General features: G+C 48.1%; 1 protein-coding gene across 8 annotated transcripts in view; it reads right to left on the reverse strand.

Moving 5' to 3' along the window:
- CSMD2 (CUB and Sushi multiple domains 2) overlaps positions 1-21,878 on the reverse strand; it is a 323,412-nt gene that overhangs the window by 21,126 nt on the left and 280,408 nt on the right. For all 8 annotated transcript variants that reach the window (XM_072027339.1, XM_072027338.1, XM_072027341.1 and 5 more), the window contains 9 exons: positions 21,057-21,245; positions 15,832-16,017; positions 15,336-15,530; positions 13,704-13,877; positions 13,162-13,335; positions 9,690-9,863; positions 8,688-8,876; positions 5,768-5,941; positions 3,162-3,344 (listed from right to left, as the gene is read on the reverse strand). In XM_072027339.1, coding sequence (XP_071883440.1) covers positions 3,162-3,344; positions 5,768-5,941; positions 8,688-8,876; positions 9,690-9,863; positions 13,162-13,335; positions 13,704-13,877; positions 15,336-15,530; positions 15,832-16,017; positions 21,057-21,245 — 1,638 coding nt within the window. The remainder of the gene's footprint in view (positions 1-3,161; positions 3,345-5,767; positions 5,942-8,687; positions 8,877-9,689; positions 9,864-13,161; positions 13,336-13,703; positions 13,878-15,335; positions 15,531-15,831; positions 16,018-21,056; positions 21,246-21,878) is intronic.

Below are 21,878 nucleotides of genomic sequence, written 5' to 3' on the forward strand. Positions count from 1 at the left end.
TTATTTCTGTGAAGTTCTTTTTAGCAAACACCACGGAAAGGCTTGCTAAAAGCCATCAGCATCTCTGCCAAAGACAAGGAGAGTGCCCTGCGCCACAAGGAAGATGAGACAGAGCATCACAATCAGCGAAAGCCGTCTGGTGAGTGCTCTAAAAACAAATGCTTTGAGCTGGTGGTGAGATTTGTCTGTGAAATCAGCCGGGAGCCAGAAGGCAGCCAGAGAAACAACCCCCAGAGAGCCACCAGCCATGCAACGCAGTCCCAGCACGCTGGCAGAGGGATGAGCCTGGCTGGGCACCCTGGCAAAGTGCATGGCACAGAGGTCCCAACTTCTGCCACTGCCAGGGATCAGAAACTCTTCCCTGTGGCAGGAAAAAAAATGGGGATCAGTTCCAGGATAAAGTTCCAGGATGAAGGCAAGTTCCTTGCCTTCACCAGTGCCAGGAGAAGGGCACCCTCCTGCAAGGAGCAGCGAGCCTGGCTGCTCACAACCTGCAGCGAGGAAAAGCTGAGGGCTGGTGACTTCTCACAGAGCACAAGTGCACATCTGACTGTGCTCGAGGTGGCATGTGAATACAGTGTCCTTTGCTCGTCCCCCACTGCCCTAATCTTTATAACCGTCGATCCTTCTTTTGGGCTTTGCTGCCACCTGACCGACCGGCTGAAACACTCCCCTAATGATGTCTGACACATCAGGCAAAACCTCCTGCTGGAATAAGACACAGCTGAGAGCCCTTGGAGTCTCACAGCCTTTGCTCCAGGGCTGGTAATTTCCATGCTGTTTAATTTAACCAGTAACCCACATTCCAGCTAACTATGCAGAGAGAGAAAGGAAAAAGCAGCCTGAACCCAAATCCCAGCTCTGCCACCTCGCATGTCCTCCTCAGTCAGACTGGGATAAGACAAAACTCAGTTCCTTCCCCCTGCATTATCACATTAAATAAACACGTTTCTGTCTACTGAAACTGCCAAAGAGCAGCCAGGGCCCCGTCTCATTTTGGAGGCAGTTTTAATTCAACTGGTGAAACAATAAACATTATAAAATCAAATTTCTGCTCGGCTTCTGAGTGGAGGAGGGAGCATGCAGCAGAGTACGACTGGTGAACCCCCTCCTGCACCACTCAGTGAGCACAAATGGGCAGGGCATCAGGAAGGAAGAGGAAGAAGGAAAAACACATCTAAAATGTCATTTACATCTTAAAAACTTGCTGGAAATTGATGTTAAATGAGGTCTGCCATTTTTAGAAAGCTAGGGAAGCTGCTCTTACTGGGGACAACAAAGCTGGAGCAATGTAAAACAGACTGAAGCAGGAGTCCCAGGAGGAGTCTCTCCAATTAATTTCATTTCAAATAATTTGTACATTTTGGAGGAATCAGTTGTGGTTTCTTCCTGCCTCCCTGCTCCTTTGTTTTTTATGGAAATATTCTAGCTGGTAAAAGGTAGCAGGACTGAAAGCTGATGAGTTTGAAGGTCATCCTTTGTGAAGCCCAGCACTCTCATACACTTACATCCCCTCCATGGACCAGCTGGTTGTACTGGTCCTGACGCAGGAAGCCACTGCCAGTCCAACAATCAGCTCCTTGACTTCAAAGACAAGCGCAGGCTTTGTAATTGAACCTATTACGGCAGCTTGCTCTCTCTGAAATGGAAATAACAGCTCCTCTCCTCTTCCTTCTACTTACGCGGTAGGATTTGCATGGTGTCTGCGCGCTTGTGTTCATCTGCAGTGGGCCCACATCTCCTGCTGAACGGACCGAGACCCTCTGCGCTCATTTTGCAGCTTATCTGGAGAGCAATTTGCATTGAATTCCCTGGGCAGGTGAGCGCTGGTGACCTGTGAAGCCCCATCAGGCTTGATTTTGCTCAATTTGGTGGCTGAGAGCTGCGAACAAGTGGCTGAGTCACAGCTAATGCCCCGCTGAGGTGCCGAGTGGCTGCGCTGCCAGGCTGGAGCTTTTCCACGTCAGCAGAGATGCCTGCTCCTTCCAAGCACCTGCCCGGGCACTCAGCCCTCATTTTCATTTGCTCAAAATTAATCTCTCCCCTCCGTCTCCTATAGCTACCTGTTCCATAAACTTGAATATAACACTCCAAAGTGCAGCCATAAGAACACCTCGTAGCGCGTGCAACTCGCCGTGCATACAAATGACAGAGACATAGCTCACTGCTCATCACTGTAAATTACTTTCCTATATTGGCCAGTCAGCACTTAACATTAAATGACTACATTATAGGCCTAATGTTATTATTATTCATAAAGTATGAAAAAATCTGCCAGGGATCCTTATTTTGGTGCCTCTGGAACCCGATGGGTTATTTATCCTGAGATTAATGAACAGAGCTACTGAAAGGAGAAAAAAAAAATAATAAAAAAACAGAATGAAAAAAAACACCAAGACCTGAGTGTATTAATAACATGATTCAATGTCTTTTCAATCAAGAGCTCCATCAATTTGGAATAAATTTCCAATTCATTTGCAAACTGTCTCTGAGCTTTTGGCTTTCAAATCAGCTGGAGAGAAGCACTTGCCCAGGTCTCCTTGCATTTGGTATCCTGCCTCATTTTGGCTTTTGTTCTTTCCCCAATTGATTTTTAAACACTTTTATAAAACAGTAGCAGTAAGCAGCACAGCTCAGAGAATCTGGCTGGGGGTTTATTACATTGGATTATGGGGTCTCACTTGATTCCTTCAAATAGGAAAATAAGGGGTTTGGGTTTTTTTAAATACAAAAATATGCTTACTGGATTATAATTTGCATTTTGCATTTGTGCTTAATGTTAATGACTCTTGCATGTGCCAGTGCCAGCTTTAACAGCGGTTTGAGTCTATTCACATTACTCATTCTGATGAATTTCTTTGATAAAGCAACAATTAATCAGGGGTACCGGACCTGCAGATCTGCAGCCAAAATGGACCACCTAGTTGGGTGTGGGATGCAGAACGAGAAATTCACCCCGTGATTCTTGCAGTGAGCAATGCTCTCAGGAGGACGACAAAGTGAGGACCAGTGCCCAAGGGCTCTAACTGCTCTGTACCTCAGTCCTGATGTTGGCAAGAACCTGAATGGCCTCGTAACCAAACTGAGGGGCTGGGCTGGCTGGGATGCCGACCCTGAGGCAGTATTGGTGTGGCACAGGAGTTGTGGGGTTGCAGAAGTACCTTCACATTCGGGCTGTGTGCCACTCCAGGAGCCGTTGGCTTGGCAGGTCCTCTCGGATGAACCCCGGAGCGTGTACCCAGGCTCGCAGCTGAAGCGGACCATGCTGTCTACATCAAACTTATCTCCCAGCCCAATGCCGTGAGACGGGATCCCAGGGTCACCGCACACGCCCTGGCTGCCTCCTGTTAAGAAGAGAGCACAATATCATCAGGTAAGTGAGCCCTGGGGCTTGACCCTTCTCCCCCCTGCACAGCACACTTTCAGAGGACAAGCACAGAGATCTGGACCGTGGGGCTGACTCAGTTTAACTCTCTGACTGGCTTCCAGCAGAGAGGGAAAGTTCCCCATGAAACATCCCCCGACTTTGGGAGCGCATTGTTTTTAAGCTGGTTGCAAAATATGGCCCTAATTCCTGAATCTCAAGATGGAGTCCTCACCAGCTGCAGCTGCTTTCCGTGGCAGCTGCTCCAGCAGACAGCAGCTTGGTTGCCAGCATCAGTCATGTGGATGGTTTCCCTCCAAGCAGAAATTACAACATGCTCCAAGCCACCTCTGCAAGCCCTACTGTATTTGCAGAACAAGAAGCTGTTGGGTTTGGAGCACGGAGGCGATAGGGATCCAGCTGAGAACCATCCGCTTGTACAAGTTGTGAACACTTTGTGCTGCTGGCTCTAAGTTAGGGGGACAGGAGGAAGGGAGCAGCTGCAGCAGATGCCTCGTGGGGGTTCGCTGAAGCAGGCTGGAGAAATGCCCACCTCTTTACTGCCTGATGCAGGCTCACACCATGTATGCCTGTTCTTGGCTTTCTCTGCTAATGATCTGTGTAAACACATCCACCCCCAAGCCAGGAAAGACTACTCCACTCCTGCAGCTAGCAATGAAGCTCCCAGTTCCCGAGCCTTCTGTGCTTTGCTGCAGGTACAACCTTTGCAGTCTTACGTGCAATGTAAAATATAATGAACATTTTCATCACCTGGAAAAAGCGCTTGCTTTTAAAAAGAAGGGGGAGAACGCTGCAGGCTCAACAGTTTCTTTCATATCAACTTATATCAAAATCTTTTGTTTCATTGCACAGGAGTTGCCATCAGACAGTAGGGATCTTTGGTGTACAATGCAGACAATCTGAGCTCCCAGTCTCCACCCTGGGTTGGGAAAGTGGCCTTGAAAAACCTCCCCTGAGCAAAAGGCAGAGAAGACACGAGCCTCTGCCCTTCCTGCTCCAGCTTCCAGCGAGGACTTGCACTGGGGAGGCACTGGGGAATGAGGCCCTGGGCTAGAGTTTTGTGTTCTTGTTACAGTAAAATAGAGGAACGTGACTAAAGGCTTCATTCTTCACTGCTTTGGTAATTTTACCACCTGAGTTTGGGGTAAAAGAGGGGTCTTTCCCCAGGCTATTGGGTGGAGATCCTGGTTCTGAGACACTGGGTGTTCACTGGGCCCCGGGTCAGGGAGGACCCATCAGGCACAGCCAGCACTGGTCTAAAGCTGCCTCCACAAAGTTGCTCAGAAAAAATCACACACAACAGATGTCAGGAGGAACTAGTCAGAGTAATGCTGAATATCCCCAAAATCCACCCAAAAAGATGACAGGAATGACAGTGAAAACCGCACGGGGAAAAAGGGACGAATTAGAGCAGAAAACCCTTCCAAGCAGCTACAGATCAGGAACTCTGCTCTGCAGACACAGCTTCTGAGTATGAGGATGACTCTGCCTCATTGCTTTTTCCATTCCAAAGCAGAGGTTAAATTTGGTCAAGTGCAGCTGCTAAATCTAAGTGGTACAATTAAAAATTAACACTTGTCCCAACTGCTCTGCTCCAGCTAAGTTCTTACTTTGTCTCTATCTGTGCTCTCCAAGGAACGAGTGACAGGATGGCACGGAGAGGGCTTCGTACAGCATCCTGCCAATTATTCAGCATCTTCCCTTCCAGTGGAGGCCATCAGCTGAGATCCCAATGCCCTGATTTCAGGAAGGCTTGGCAAGAATATCTTTTTGTATCCCACACGACTTTGACCTGTCTCACCAGGGACGTTTTTACTGATCAGGATGTTTTCAATGCAAGACCCTTTCTCACTGGCACAGGAGCAAGGAGGGAGTTTTGCGGCCAAACTGCTCCCAGCTGAGGTACTGAGACCTGGGACAGCTACGGTGCCATAACAGCAGATGTCAAGCCTTGGAAAGGGGCCACACGTGCTCTTTTACTGGAACACATGCACAGAAGGGTCAGATGCTGGAGTTAGGATGCAGGGACCTGATTTTTCCTAAGACACGTTCACCCTGCACAGACTCTGCATGGGGAAAAGCGTAACCAGCAGGCTGCAGCACTCCTCCTGCCACAAACATTTGCTGCAGTGATTTATTCCTCCTCTTGCAAGCTTCGTGGTTTACTCTCTGCCAGTGCTTATCATCCAAGTTGCAGGAGACTGGGTAGCTGAGACAGTGATTTTCAGCATTCCACGATCCAAAATCTCTGTAGCACACACACATTTCTCCAGCTCAGCACAGCCCGCCAGGCTGCCCCCTTGCAGGACAAGGAGCAGCAGTGTTCTTTATGCTGCGAGGGACAGGATTGTGCCATCTCCTCCTGCCCCGAGTGCAGCTCACCTGAGCAGTGTGGCAGGGAGCCGCTCCAGCGCCCGTCGAGCTGGCACATGCGAGTGGAGTTGCCGATCAGAGTCCGCTTCCCCAGGCAGCTGTACCGGACCACGGAGCCGACGGTGTACTTGTCACCTGAGATCTGGGCGTGTGGTGGGGAGCCCGGGTGTCCGCAAGAGACCACTGCAAGAGATGGATGAAACAGCTTCAGCCATGAGGGAACTGTCTGGGGGGCATGTTCAGATGCAGACAAAGCAGGTACATGGCAAAGCTCTGCGTGTTTGAGGTTGCTACCTGGGATCTTGGCAGCTCAGAGCCCACACATCTGCCCCAGAGTGGTCTGAGCCCCCCAGATGGTGGTGCCCAGCCCCGGTGATGGGCTCACGGCAGGGCACAGGTATGGCACAGCACACCTTGTACTGCGTCCTTGTGGGGGACACATGCTGCTCCTGCAAGAACTGCCAAGGGTTTGTGCATAAATGCCTGCTCCTGACACTGACAGGCATTTTTCAGGTTCCTTGGGGACCCATCCCTTCTTAAACACGAGCATCTCCACGCACACCCTCATCCCCATCCACACCCGGCAGTGCCACGTCCTGTCAACACAGAGCTGTAATCGATTCCTTGATGCTGTGTCACATCTGAGGAAATTATCCTGGTGGATATGGAGCACTGCTCACTCAGCCATTACTAGTGAAAAAAAAACAAACAAAAAAAAACCACAAAAAACAATCCCCACCACTAACAATAATTAATAGGTTTGCTTTAGCTTGACAATCTTGACAATCAAAGTGGAGCCAGTGAGGGTGTTGACAAATATACCAACAGATCTAGGGACTACTAGAGAGGTTTGGATGAGGATCCTCAGCGTAAAGACCATGCATCGTTTGGTTTCTGAAGGAAAGCATCCGTAACGGATATGTTCTCTCCCTCCGCTAGAGTCTAAAAATACAAATACTGGCATTAGGTAGAAAACATGATGTATGTTTCAATAAAAAGGAGAGCACGCTTATGTTTGGGCATGTGGGCGTTGAAATATATTGGTGCAGAGCTGTGACTAAAACCAAGGACGCTTTGCAAAGAAATGGGTTTGATAGCTAATACTTAAACTCACACTGTAACTAACAATTTAATAACAGATACTCCAGCAGACTCAGCTAAGCTTAAAACCTGTGGCAGTATTGAGGTTTTTAAAGGATTTATGTACACAGCAGGAAGACTGTTTCTTCTGATGCATTAGGCTCTGCTCCCAAGTACTTTCCTTACCGGGTTTGCTCTCCCACCCCTTGAAGGAGAGCAGCTCTGTTTTACTTCCTCTTCAAAAACAGGCATGAGACAAAATTCTCAGCCCAAGCCTGTCAAGCTTCTTGGCTTATGTTTTAGAAAGTCCATTGTAATTCCAGACACCCAGCTATAAACACCTTTAAGGGGTATGGGTTTCAGCCCTGAGCACATCCTAAGGTTGACACAGAAAGAAAACAAAGGCATGCAAGAATCTCTTACATTATTATTCATATTTGTTTTAAACTATTAAGCCCAGGAATCAGAGAATCAGTTGTAAAACTGACTGGAATTTCCAAAGTTTTGAGAATGCCCACAAATCCTCCAAGTCAATGGATGCTCAACATTTGAAGAAAGGAGATTCCTTTTACTGAGCTGAACAGCTGCGGACTGCAGAAGCCCGAAATATCAGGCTCCCAGCTTTTAGAGGAAACTACTGCCTTGGAGTCCCTGCAGCTGTGTTAACACGTGGTTATCACTTGTCAATTCCCACAGCCTGTGCAAGGTGCTGTAAACGCAAGAAGGTGGCATGCTGCTTACAAAAGCAAAGAAAAATGCACTGAAAACTACATTTTGTGTTTAAGTGTCAAAGGATAATACAAGAAAAAAAAAAAAAAAGAAACAGTTGTGGCTTTGGAACAGCTCAGCTGATTTTTGTACTTAAGGAGATCCATTTTCTGACTGCTTTGCTGATTCATTATGCTAGGTGACAAGAGATCCCAATTGCTTTAGTGTCCAAGAAATGCACTAAACACTTTCTCATCCTCGCGGAGGAATTTTTGGATTTTTATGTCCAGGAGACTCCTGAGATGCTGTGTCAAGACTCAGACTTGTGGGTGTCATCTCTGCACTGCTCTTTGAGCCCAGCCCCTGGCTGCTAATGCCAAGGGCATGACAGAGGGCAACACCACTGACACCTTTCATAAAATGTCTGGGGAGCTCCTAGACTAGGTATAACTACTACAGCACATGACCAGCAAGAGATTTTGTGTCCTTCTACATAAGGTCTTCTATACTATTGGAAACATCCCTTAAGCCAAATCGTTGCTCTAAACCTCCCAATTCTCTCTGCAAACCGCAATGTCAGAAAGGGCAAGGATACTCTAAGGAAGGGAGAAAAAATACAGAACAAGTCAAGAAGCAAATCCTCTTTACCACCTGCTTTGCAGCAGAATAAAGGCTGTGACTATTTCACCACCACACCATCATTCCCCTCCTCCGAAGCCACGGGGATGAGAGGGTGTATGGAAGCTCAGCCATGCCTGGCTGCTGCTAAATATGCTCTGTCCTTGGTCAGGCTAATTGATGCTGCTTCCTGGGAAAGCCTGTGGTGCAGAAGCCAGGCTTCTCCTCTCTACCTGCACTATTTCTGCTGGAGCCCCACGGAACCAGTAAAACTCAGAGGATGCTGCCTTCCCCTGCAGAGGGAAACGATCCTTGTCTAATATGGTTTCTCTCCTCTGATCACTTATTTTCCTTTTGTGGGCAGGATCCAGAGCCATGGATTACAAAGGGCTTTGGATCCAGACTTTTGACATAACCATTCAGCTTAAGCAACAGGAGAACTACACGGGAGGAAAACCCGTGGTGGATTTGTGGAGTAGGACCCAACGCCCTGACAAAATGGGTATTATTCTGGAGAACTTACAAAGACACTGTGGGAGGGCACGGTCCCAAGTGCCATCCCCCTGACAGGTCAGTACATGGGTACCCAATAAGTAATATCCATGGCTGCACTGATATGAGACAGTTGTTCCAAAGCTGAATCTGTGAGGACCACTTGGCTGCACTTGACGGATGCTGTTTTCCAGGTGCCCGGGGTCAGTACAGTTTATAACTGCAAACAAACAACAAAAAAATACAAAACAAAGGGTGTAACAAAGAACAAAGGATTCTTCAAAAATGAGCAGGAAAAGGGGAAGAAACTGCAAATCACATATTCATCACATATTCCACAGTTCAGGTATTTTTTTTATTATTATTATTATTTTTTTAAGATTATCTGGGGGCAGAAATAGAAAAAGTCTTTATTAAAAGTAAGACGAGGAGAGGCAATCCTGCAGGCTGCTGCCTTGCCATACAGCAGAGCCTTCCTTTATGGTCCCAAATCAGGGCTTGCAACAGCCAACAGGGAAGGGCTGATTTCTTGACCAACACAGCAACAGTATCGAGAGAGATACTGGATTCATGGAATACAGATGAAGGGAGTGCAGGGAGGGGAGGGAATTTGGTAAGTGAACTGGAGTGCTAATACCAGTGGAAGTAGGGCAGCCTGTAAGGAAAGGGGCTCTGCAGCAAAGGCCAAAGAGTTTGCTTTGAGTGAACTGGTCTAGGGTTACCAGGAGGACCTCTACTAAAGGTCTGGCTTGATATTTTCTTTTGTACTCCCCACTTACAGCAAATAATTCAATGTCTTGGAGGATGTAGAGGCTGGGCAGGGCCCATTAAGAGCTTTAAGTGAAGCCCAAGGAAAAATTGGGTTTGTCACATTTAAACAGGCCCTCAGAGCTCAAGCATCACTCACACATTCCTGAGGAGCTAGGACGTTTTACAGATGAATTTATGCCAGTGTTGGGCTGGATTTCAGGAACCCAGAGTAACAAAGAGGATGAAGTCCAAGCTGCCTAGGGGGTGGCAGCAGATGACTTACCACGGCAGGCAGGCAGGCTGCTGCTCCACTGCCCGTTGGCTAGGCACTGGGACTGCGATGCCCCTTCCAGTTGGTACCCCGTGTTGCACACAAACTTGGCCACATCGTTCAGGTTGAACTGACTCCCTTGGGTCAAGCCATTGGCAGGGTTGCCAGGGTGGCCGCAGGTGATGGCTACAATCAGAAATGGGAGATGTTACTTCTCTGCCTGGAAGAACGTGGATTATCCAGTGGGGGGAAAAAAAATAAAGAACAAACAAGAAGGGCAACCATGGAAAAAACCCACATCAACTCTGAAACCCACACTGACTTCAAAGATCTGTGGCCTGCTCTGCTGAAATACTGAATCAAGCTGAGGACACGGTACCTTTGTTCATTTTACTGGCATAAGAAATTCTCTGAACCCCTCTCTAAGCAGCTGAGTGCCAGCATCTCACTGACTTATACTGTAAATCCCTAGAGCTCCTCTTCAAAAATCCTGGCTACTGCTATTAATCTATTGCCTTACATTACCCTGGGCATTGCATACGCAGCCATGAAACCTGATGTTTTCCTCCCCCTCCCTGGTGTAAGTCAGATGTATGCTCACTGCAGTCTAAAGTTACACCTGGAGGGATAGTAAAAAGAGAGAAAAAAAAAAAGAGAAAAATCAGGTTTCTAGCATGTGGCCTAAAAAGCTTGTATCTTCCTTCTCGAGTCTGAACAACTTCAGGGGGAAAACCTTTGTAACTAAATCCCTGTAATGAGGATTTCTGTGTAGTTCTTTTTCCCGTGGCTGATGTCAGCTCAGGCCAGCGAGGAGGTGCAGAGCAAAAGGGCCCTGCTCAGAGTCACGCCAAGTCCCCAGGGCAGCTGCAGGTAGGGAAGGTGCAGGGACTGGAGCAGCAGGAGCTGAGCAGCATTGAGTGCTGGCAATGCTGACGATTAAAGTGCTTTTGCCTGGGCCACCCTGCTGGCTCCTTGTCAGAAGCAGGTCTGGATGGGAGGACACAGCCCTTGGTGCGAGTGAAGCCTGGAGACCTTCGCTTTGAGCACAGCAAAAGAAATGTCAGGATGCTCCATAAAAAGCTTTTTGGCTGCTTAAGGAATGCAACATCTTCTGACAGATGAAGACAAACCAATATTGATTATTGTCATGCTGAAACAGGGTAATGGTCCATCAGTAAAAGTCCAGCAGTTTAGCTGTACGGCTGCCAAAACTGGAAGCCGGAGGGGAAGATGAAATTCCCACAAAAGATCCATAACACGTTTGACTGCCAGGGCTGGACTACACCACAGGGACAGGAATTTATTCCTTATGCAAGCTGGTGACAGGTACAGGTTTAAAAAAATATGAAGCAAGACAGCATTTCGGTGCTACAGGAAGCAGATGTCAGGTTCTCCGAGGTACTTCTGAATACAATTATGCAGGTTTTGAAATAGATGATGGAATCTTTCCCAGAAAAAAGACTCCCTCCAGTTGGCATGGATCAAAAAGACCAGTTCACATAGAGCAAGCAACTGCAGCAGGTTTAAAGAGAAAATATCAGGACGGTAGGAAATTATAATGCGGTAACACACAGTACCCTGAGCTTATTCAGAAGCAATAAAGCCACAATCCATCTAATTTCAGAGCTCAAGAGTGGTCTGCGTTAATGACATTAAATTTATGTTATCCATAAGGCCTAATGTAGTGTAATAACTTCAAGGCCAGCTTCTTCATGAGACACCTTTATAGGGCTCTGCACAAAAGCTTGGGAGGCTTTTAGGTGCCAGAATCAGAAGCCAGCACAAAGCAGTGCTGAGCAAAGGCACTGCATACGAACGAGCCGAGTAGTGGCAGGATGGCTCAGTAGTCAGAAGACAGATACAGATGAGCTTTGTTCTAAAGGGTTTGGTCCCTCCTGAAAGGAACAAGATGATCCACGAAAATGGATGTTTAGAAAATCCTGCATTTCCATGAATCTGCCTGACAGCGGGAAGACCTCTATCAATATGATTTCCTGGTCCAAGGTTACTGTGCATGTACTTGGCAGGTAAAAGTGAATTAAAACTTTTTCAGCTGAGCATCCTCAGACACTGGAGTAATTCACACCTACCTACAGAACCAGGGACAGCCTCCCCAATAATTCTTTTCCTAAAACCTTATGCAGAATCCTAGACATGAACACCTCCAGTTTTAGGAGCCCCTGCTAACCATTACAGCTCGAGTCCATTTCTTATTTTTAGGCTGGAATCTGCATATTCATTGATTTTCAGGTCATTCTTTACTTCGTATCTTGCTGTTACTATTGTGCCTCTGCACATAAAACCCTAACCCAGACATGAGAGGTTGGAAGTAAACACCTGGAGAATCATGATATGAAATGCATGGAATGCACTGTCCACTGATAAGATGCTTAAACTTATTAACACCTTAGTTAGAGCTCTAGAGACTTACTTAATTAGCTTATTTACTGGAAAGATAAATGAGCAGGTTGTGCAAGGTGACTCATGAATGTGGATCAGAGGAAGAGAGAGAGGCTGACTTTCCTCCGGCACAGAGCATGGGTCTCAAAGAAGGGGATAATAGCGGTGTGCTTGGCGGGGACGATGCCTGCCTTTAGCCTCCCCACACCCTGATAAACTCTCCTCAGAAACCACACCTTCAACTGAGCTCATCCATTAGAAACTCAGCACACAAAAACCAGCAAAAAAGGTAGAATTTACAAAGCAGAGGCAAGAAGCAAAGCAGCCAAAACTGTAGAGTTGCCGCTCCTGCCATGCCTCAGCTCTCTCCTACACAACCCCCAGGGATGCTTGGGCACTATGCACTCACTCTGGGCACGCAACCCTGTTGAGCCCAGGTGTGAAATGCTGCAAGGAAGCAGAAAAATGAGCACAGAAACCTGAAAACCCACGAGTTGCTCCTGCACAAAACACGGGTGGTTGCCTACAGGACTTCCCACTCCAGATTTGTTCCCAGCACGACAACTGGAACCCGTTTCATCTTTGGACTATCCTGAGAAATAACAGGCTCACTTCCAAGCAACGGCACTTTTGGAAACCTGACTGCATTTCTCCAGCTTCCCCAGTGCCATTTTTGTAACTGCCTTTTGAGTATATATTACCAGTGCCAGAGATTGCTGCTCGGTTATAGAGAGACCCGGTATGGACCCAGAGCTGCCAGCAACATGCTAGGCTGAACAGGAAGGGCCAGCTTGCACAGAGGGGAGGGAGTCAGAGTGAACTCGGCTGATGCTGCCAACCTGACAACACTCATTTAAATGAGGAATATTTCAGAGAAAAGAGCTACGAATAAAGCTGTACTCTTCTCCCATCCACCCTTCTGCAGCAACAGTCTGGGGGGCAAGCATTTCTTTGGGCTGGCTGGTCCCCCCAGTCTGTTTTTTCACTGCTTACTTTTTTTTTCTGTAAACTGAACAATGGCCCTTGAGTGTGCTCTTGTCCTCTGCCCATAACCAGGGCTAAAGAAATCTGACCACATACTTACGCACACAGACAGGAGTCTTCCCAGACCAGCGGTGGTCCTGCTGGCAGATGCGCACAGACATCCCGATCAGGCGGAAGCCGGGGTTGCACTGATAAACCACGCTGCCGCGGTAGTTGTAGTTCTCCCCATTGATCTGCCCATTAACAATGGGACTGGGAACACCGCAGTGCCCAGCTGCAGGAGGGAGACAAGGAGAATCACTGAGAGCTCTCGCCTGCCCCTCCTGAAGTCATCACACACCGACCTGACTGTCTGGCTGGATCTGAGTTTGAGTCTCTGCAGTAATAAATAAAACCAGAGCAGCAGCAAAAACAACATATCATTTTTAAAGCTCTCCTCTCCAATCTCATCACATCTCACATCTACTGAGCAGTACGCAATCCGAGTCTGCTTCCTTTTTCTATTTACTGAACACTCTAACGTTTCAGCAGCACTGAGTCCTCACTCGGGTTCCTTCTTTAATCAACATCCCAAATCCCTGTTTTCTCCTGAAATACCACCAGGAGTCTTTCACTACCACATCACAGATGCTCCGCACGTACCCAGACATTTCACTTCGGCTCCACTCCAAAGTCCATTGGCCATGCACTCCCGCACGCGGGACCCTACCAGGGTGTAGCCAGTATTACATGAGAAGATGGCCGTGGCACCATAGCTGGTCAGCGTGCCGATCTTGTTGCCATTGGGAGGAGTTGGCAGATCTCCACAAGAGATAACTGAAAGAGATCCCAAATTACAGTAAGAGAGAACGGGCAGGGAGATAGTTGGTTTTGTTTTTGTCTTTTGTTGTGTCTTTTTTTTCTATAGAAGTGCAGACACTTATCACCACAAGTCATTATTAAAGCCAAAATGAGCAGGAAAGATTATTAAATAGTGCAGAACATTATTAAACATGCAGAACAACAATTCAGTCATGTTACATGAGCCGACAAATATAAGCACTACTAAAAATTCTGCTTCAGGACATGAGTGAAGTCATAAAGATAAGACTGGCTAGGAAGAAATTAGAGAAGCTTTTCACACAGGAAGTTTTTAATACGGGGATATTTGTATTATTAACCCATTGCCAGATACAGCCATTAAGCAATGACTTTCAGAAAACCCACAAAATGGCACAAAATTAATGGGTGCTTTCAAACTAGAATGTGACACTCAGAGACCTCTGTGCTTTTTCTGGCACAGCGACTTCCAGGAGAGGGCTGAAGTCTACAGATCAAACCCTCAGAAGACACCCAGTGGAAAGCCCAGGGATCCAACTCCCGCAGGTACAGCTGGAGCTTGGCCAGGAGCCACTGCACATGCAGCTCCAGCCACAAAGTTCAGCTCTTTATTTTATCTACCTTAAAGATCTGCAAACCCTCTGGGAGCTTTCACACTCAGCAAGAAAACAGACTCACACTGGGTTCTTCTGACCTTAGTGCATTGCCAAGTTCCTGTCATTTGAATTTATGTGGCAATAACGCTGAAGAAATAAAATGGGGTCAGGCTCACGCTCCTGGATCTGGCTGAAGAGCTAGCAGGGGTAAAACTACATCTGTCACTGAAGCTGGCAGTTGCATCTCTAGAAACAAAGAGAGCCAGGAGGAAAGGGAAAGCTGCCATTCTGAAGGAGAAATTTTTCTGCCTCTATCCACACTCTTGAGAGAAAAATCTCCACCTTTGATAAAAAAAAAAGATCCAAGGCATGGCAGTTGTGTCAGAACGACCAAGAACTGCTTGTTTGCCAAGGGTGCTTTTGATTTACAGGTGACACTGTTACCCTCGTAAACTTGGCATTTGCATCACGTTGGAAGAGGTTAGGTCTTAAATCAGAATTTTTTATTTTCTTTCTTAAAAGCAAACTTCAGAGCATCTGGCACCAGTGACAGAGAAGCTGCTGGGACCTGACAGCAACAGATGAGCTAATGTGCTTGAGTTCTTGTGGAAGCATTTAGATTAAGCCAAGAATCAGATCAACAGATGACCTCTCCCTGCCTCCAAACTCTCTTCTACCACAGCAGTTCTGCAGCCATGCTCTCAGACACTGCCACGAGCAGCCAGGGCTGCGGCGTGCTTGCATGCAGACAGCAGAGCTTGCACACCTGCCGAATGGCAAACAGAAAGCACATTCCCTGCACGACATCCCATGCAACCGGTGGGCCCCTAGCATGGCTCCTGAGCTTCACTGCTCTTACTTTTACAGGTCGGCATCGGTTCTCCTATGCTCCACTTCCCGTTGGCTTGGCACCTGATGACCCTCTGGCCTGTGTAGTAGTAGCCCGGGTCACAGATGAGCATGAGCTGGGCGTTGTAGTGGTACTGGATCTCGTAGGTCAGCCGCCACCGACCGTGCTCAACTGCGATGCTGTTGATGTCGGGACAGGTGACAGCTAAAAGCAGACAAATGTGGTGAGTCAGGGGAGAGAAAGGAGACAAAGCATTAAGAGGTGTTTAACTCTAGGGTACTTTGGGGCATTTCAGTGAGTGTGTTGGCTTTTTAACAAGAGGGCCAGTATTAGCATCTCCATTGTACAGGTGGGAAAATAAGGCACCACGAGATGGGGCACCACACAAAAGTTGCACAGGATTAGAAACTTGATGTCCTAAATATTATACCTATGAGGCAGGAAGATATTACTGAAGGGGTTTCCCAAATTCCCTGCGGCATGGCCCCGGGCTGCCACCACTCACCCACACACTGCGGGGGCTGGTTGCCGTTACTCCACTGCCCTGCCTGCAGGCACTCGGTGCTGGACTCGTCCCCAGGCTGCAGCTGGAAGCCCTGGTTGCACTGGTACACGGCTTTCGTACCCACCGTGTACTCCTTGCCAAAGACCACGCCGTTCTTTGGTGCTCTGGGAACGCCGCAGGAAAGAGCTGGGAAGGAGGAGGGGAAAAAAACAGCTGAGAAATCAGTCAGCTTCCAATATGATCATGGATTTGTGATAAGTGAGCTGAAACCCCAGCTACAAAGCTCGCCTATTTGCAAAAGCTCCAGCACCCCATTGAACCCCAGGAGCTGCAATGAATGCCCGCTTTCACAGAGGATCAGATTTTCACCTCCTTTGCATCACTGCGGTAACAGCAAAGCCAACACTGAATACTGATACCTGCTGGAAGAGACGCTGGCTCATATTTTCTCTATCATCTGTAACACAAAGTGCATCAACACAGTATTCAGAAGTTTTCACACAGAGATAAAGGATTAGATAGCAATAATGTTTTGTATTTACATCCCACAGCAGTGACAACCCGAATCCCTTTTCCAACAGCACTTCTGGATTACAGAAGGCAGCAAATTCTATAATTATGTAGTGCCAGAAGGAGGGCTAAATTTAGCACTATGACTGAGAAGGTAAGGGGGAAATTCAGGGGGAAAACTCAAACAGGCACAATGCCAAACGGCTGCTCAAGACAGCAGCTCTTCAGAGAAGCTCTGCCCCAGTCCTGCTGAGATCCTCACTCTGTGGCCAAACAGGGCAGAAAGGGGCCAGCCAGGCCACAGAAATGCAAGCAACAGCCAGATACAGGCAGACCAGAATCACTTTCATTTATGCTCCAAGAATTTCACGAGACATCGCAAGCCCCATTGCCCTCTTCTCTACTGCTAGGAAAACCAGCACTGGGAGTCTGTCACTTGAACTTGTGCTGTTTTCATCAGCATTTGGAAGAGTTGGGAAGCCAAATCCAGACTTGCCTCCAAAACCAACACGCAGGTTCCCATCCCTCTCTTTGAGGCTTGGCTCTGGGGGGTGCCCATCTTTCTTGGGCTGGAGACCACAGCCAACCCATCTGGACAGGCACAGAATGGCAAAGGCTGGGACGTGTAAAGCTGTCCCTGCAAGAAAATTCCCCCATGGGGTTGCCAAGAGCCTCTGCAGGGCACAGAGATGAGCAGAGCCTGCTAACAGCCACTGATTTAGAGGCCAACAGCTAACCCAAACAATTGTCTGCATTTTTGAAGTGCTCAAAAGGAAAACCTTTCCTTCCTGGAGTAGCCTGAGCTGCTCTCACCCAGCTAGTACATGAACCAGAAGCTGAGCCTATGCCTCCTGAGCCACATGCTGATAATTGGACACACATTCACCTTCCTGTTATTCCCTCTGCGCACAAACACAGGTTAGAAAATCAGCAATATTAGGAAAGTCACATTCTAGTAACATGGACCCCCATGAAACATTGAAAGGAGAGACCAAAATTATTGAGTACAGCATCAGCACAACCACTGGAGCTTTCCACCACTCATGGTCCAAGCCATTTTTATCCCATTACTACTACATGAGTGGGCCAGAGCCCCAGCCTGGAGCACAATTACGCAGCACCTTGCAGATGCTGGTGTTGCTAATAGGTGTGAGTAATTCAGCAGGCTGGTATTAGCACGATCAGGCATATCCCTGGTTGAAATGATAATCACATGTATGTCACTTCATCGAGCTAAGGAGCTTGGTGAATCTCTCTACAAGGCTGGGTGTCTAGACAAGCAGCCACGCTGAATACCAATTTCGTTCTAAGGCAAAAGGAGACCTGGAAAGTCCTACCCTTTCACTTCCATCCTGCAGTTCTCTTATTATTACTTTTTGATGCTGCTTCGAGTCAGAGAGGCTGGTTAGAGAGTGAGCCCTTTCCCTTGTCATTGACCCCAGCAAAGCCGTCTCCCTTCTCTCTGCTCAACTCTCTTCTGCTCCTGGGAGCTGGAGAGAGAGGTCATGATGAGGAAGCTTCCACTGGCATCAAGAGTTTGGTTCAGAGGTCAGCAGAGAGCATGTGAACTCAGCAAGATCCTGGTAAGGACAGCAAGAAACGTCTCACTCCTTTTCACCCCACCCCGAGGACAGGGCCAGTCTTCCTAGGCAGGACAGACACAGCGAGGAGGCACAAAGCCTGAACGGTCTTTGCCTCCAGCCTGACACCACACCAAAATCTATCACCTCTGTTTGCTGCCAGGTCTACTTGGTTATTTATTTTCCACTGCATAAGCCTTGCCCTGATACAAAAGATAGTTACCGATAATACAGAGCTCGTGGGCCAGAGGCAGTTGACTCAAAAGTTCATTAGGCCACCAGAAATAACAACAAAGAAGTAACCTTCTCCTCCTGCAGAGGGTCAGGCTGCAATGTGAAGATGTGTTGGTCAGGAAGAGCTCATTAGGCTGAAAACTGCTGCACCGAGCAGGCTGCATGCTGCACCTGATGGCAGGATCCTGCCTTTCCGTGCAGTCAGGCATCCCTGAGCAGAATGCAGCATGAGTAACTTCCTATTTACAGAGTCCAGCTTGATTTTTGGGGTGGCAATAACCTTGCTCCATTTCTGAGGCTCAAATCGTGGACAATGCGATCCACTGAAAACAAAGATTAAAGAGTGGCTGTTCCTGGGGAAAAGCAAAAACAACATTTGGCCAGGAGAGACCCACTGAGAGCGTGATCTGGGGAGAGAGGAGCGCTTGTGGGGGTTCAGGGGTATGAAAGCTCAGTCTCCAGGAAGAAAATGTGCTAGGAAAAGGGACAGAGGCTATGAAAGCAAATCTGCAGCTGGGATTCCAAAAACAAAGCAGCTTAAAAATAGGCAGCAGAGACAGAAAAGGCATATTAGATCATCTTGTGTTCTCCCCCATTGTGCCAACGCAAGATTGTTCCCTGCAGAATATTCTCTGCTGCTTCCATAAATGTCAGCTAGGACAGAGCACGTAGTAAAGATTATTCAGAGGGGATCGGGAAGGGGAAGAGGATTATGTGCTGGCAGAGGGGAGCTATGGGAAATGTCATTTGTTAACTAGGCCATGTGTTTACGGGGACCCCAGTTCCTCTCCTCCTGACGCAGCTGACTGTGCGAGCGATTGATGCTGTGTTGTGGATCAAGTTCCCAAATCTCTGCCATGCGGTCCTAGCCACCAGAAAGGAGAAATTGAGTACGGCCCAAAACAAAAGGTTGCCAGTTGGCTTCGAGAACAGTGCGAAAAAAAAAGAGATGTGCTGGATTTTCTGCAGCTGACCTGGGCAAGGAGAACCGAGCCAGGCCTGGCTATCAGCAGCTCGAGGCCAGGGGGGGGAGCTGCTCTGCCATGAATTCTCCTACGGCTCGGGCTCGCTGCTGCTCCTCGCCTCCTGTGTCCATCTCCAGGCACTTGGTGACCATGGGCCAGTACTGAGATCCCTGACGTGAACATGGGGAAACAGAGTGTGGAGATGACTTTCCCCAAAGGGTTATGGAAAGGAGCCCATGGAGCTGGGCCTGGGGTGAGCGATCCCGCAGGTGCCCCCAGCTCCAAACCAGGCAGGGGGGCAATGGACAGGTCTGCTCTGACTCCTTCCACGCTGGCCGAGGTGCTGGTGCTCAGAAACTCATTTATGCTTTAAATTCCTCCTTTCAGGTGCTATCTCAGCCATGTACAGCCCTCCCCACACATCCTCTCTATCCGCCCCATCCCTGCCTCTGTGCTTCAAGTCGGCTCCCCACACACCACAGCACCCCGTGGGAGTAAAGAGCTGAACCCGAGGCCCAGGCGGCATCCCCAGCACACCGAGGCAGCGAACACTTAGCAGCATTAGTACCGATTTCTGATTACACGATTTGCCTTAAAAAAAAAAAAGACCCAGCGTGTATCGGGGAAGAGATTCCTGTCGCTGGGCGAGGGCTTCGTGAGGCGCAGTTGCCATGACAGCCCCTGGCGCGTGCCGGGCCTGCTGCGCGGTTCATCTGCTGGTGTCAGCAGCCCCAGCCTGCCTCACCGCTGAGGTTAAATCATTATCTGAGCTCGTGCCCATTTTCCTAGCCCCCTCCCTTGCCAACGGCATCGCACTTTGGGTGACAGGGGCTTGCTTTACTGTTTTCCGCTCGCCTTTAAATAAATACAACCTTGAGAGGGCTGCGAATGGATTTAAGCACCCACATCACAGAGCAAGCCTTCAGAGGCAGGACTGCACGCAGCCCATGCATCACCAAGAGGCACTGAGTGATTCAGGAGGACAGAAAGGAATTTTCAAGGCTCTTTGGTACCCCCACACTAAATAATCCTGCTTTTCCTTAACGTTTGGCCCAGGTGACAATGCACACAGCGGAACAAGATTTTTCCTCTGCTGTCTCCGTTCTCTGGCCAGTTTCCAGGGAAGTCAATGTAATATTAATCCCCAGTGTTCAGTTCCCTTGGAACATGGATGAATGTTCAAAGACACTGAAAGGCTTCATCTGAATAAAGATGGGCATTTTATCAACACAAAGGAGCTGGGATGATTGGTGGATTGAGGAAAAGGTGCAATCAGAAAGTGCGCATAGAGAGACAAAATGGTGTGAAAGCAACCCCCTGGTGCATGCTGCCCTGCCTCCCCTCCTCTCCCACACCTGCAAGGAGCCACGTGCTAAGTGTGACAGGGCAGAACGATTACGGTTGATTAGGAGGTGATGTGGAAAGAACAACTACATGCCTAAATCTTATGTAAAGCCGACAGAAACTGGGCACCATCTGAATCCCAAGAAATCTCATCCCACACAGAGCTAAGAGTGGATTTCCAGAAATAATAAAGCAAATTCCAGCCACTAAATCCCAGTGGAACCCACATCCCTGCCAGCCTTTCCAGATTCTTCCAGACTACAGCTTCTCTTGACCTTAACAGAAGTTGTGGCTTTCCTGAGAATTCAAATTCTTCTAAAATGGTAGCCTTTGCACTGATGGATTTTCTCTCACCTGCCCCAGGCTTGACAATGACCCTCTGCTTCTCAACAGTTAACTCCCTCTACTCTTTGCCCATCTGTTCCCAAGGACTTGGATATAAGATGACCACCCCTTACAGCCCACATGCAGCTCAAAGCGTGATCTCAGAGGGAATTAAGGGAATTACAATAGCTTGTCATTTTTACTGCGTTTTACTCGGTTCTCCCCAGGACCCCTGGGTCCGTGTAAGGATGCTGCTGTCTGCTCTCACCTTGGCACAGAGGGATTGCTTCGTTCCAGTGGAAGTAGCCTTGGGGGTGCTGGGAGCAGGTGGTGGTGCTGTGGCCGACGAGACGATAACCTGTGTCACACCCGAAGCGAACCGTGCTGCCGGGGTGCAGACCCGTCTGGCTGAGAATCAGCCCGTGGGCTGGCGGCTGCGGGAGGCTACAGTACGGAGCTGGAGAGAAGGGCAGAGGAAAAATAAATAAATCACTGGATGGGCTCTATCAAGACAAATCCCCTTCCCGTTCTCAGGGATTACACAGTGCTTACCATAACCTAAGGCTGCGCAAGGAACAGAACTTGTGATAGATAGATACAAAGTCAAAGTGGAAACGAGTGTAGAGCTACTATCCAAGTTTCACTCAGCTCTAGAAATAAAGAGTAATTTCTGATAATTAAATATTACTTAATTCATTTACTGAGCAAAGCCATTACTTATTTATGACATGCTGGCAAGTTCTCAACTCAGTTTTATAACTTTCATTAATTAAGGCTTGCTAAATTCCAAAAAATAGTAATTCATTTTAAGGAATTCTCAGCAAGCATTCAGTATCTGGCAGTGGTTTTGTGCTGAACGAGCAACCAGGACTCCCTGGTCCTGTTCCTCCAAGAGCTGTGGCAGAATGCCTGACCGGGACACGATGTGTTTTAAACAGTTTGCTGCAAATGCTGTAGCACGGTGACATGTCAGTTGTGTCTCAGGCACAAAAACTTGTCCTAACACAAGTTTTAATGTTTTGTGATGGTAACCTTCATACATCTCAAAATGGCCTCATCATTCCAGAGATACAACGGTTTTGTAACACAG

This window comes from Anas platyrhynchos, chromosome 24 (assembly GCF_047663525.1).
Source record: "Anas platyrhynchos isolate ZD024472 breed Pekin duck chromosome 24, IASCAAS_PekinDuck_T2T, whole genome shotgun sequence".
NCBI classification, from domain to species: Eukaryota; Metazoa; Chordata; class Aves; order Anseriformes; family Anatidae; genus Anas; species Anas platyrhynchos.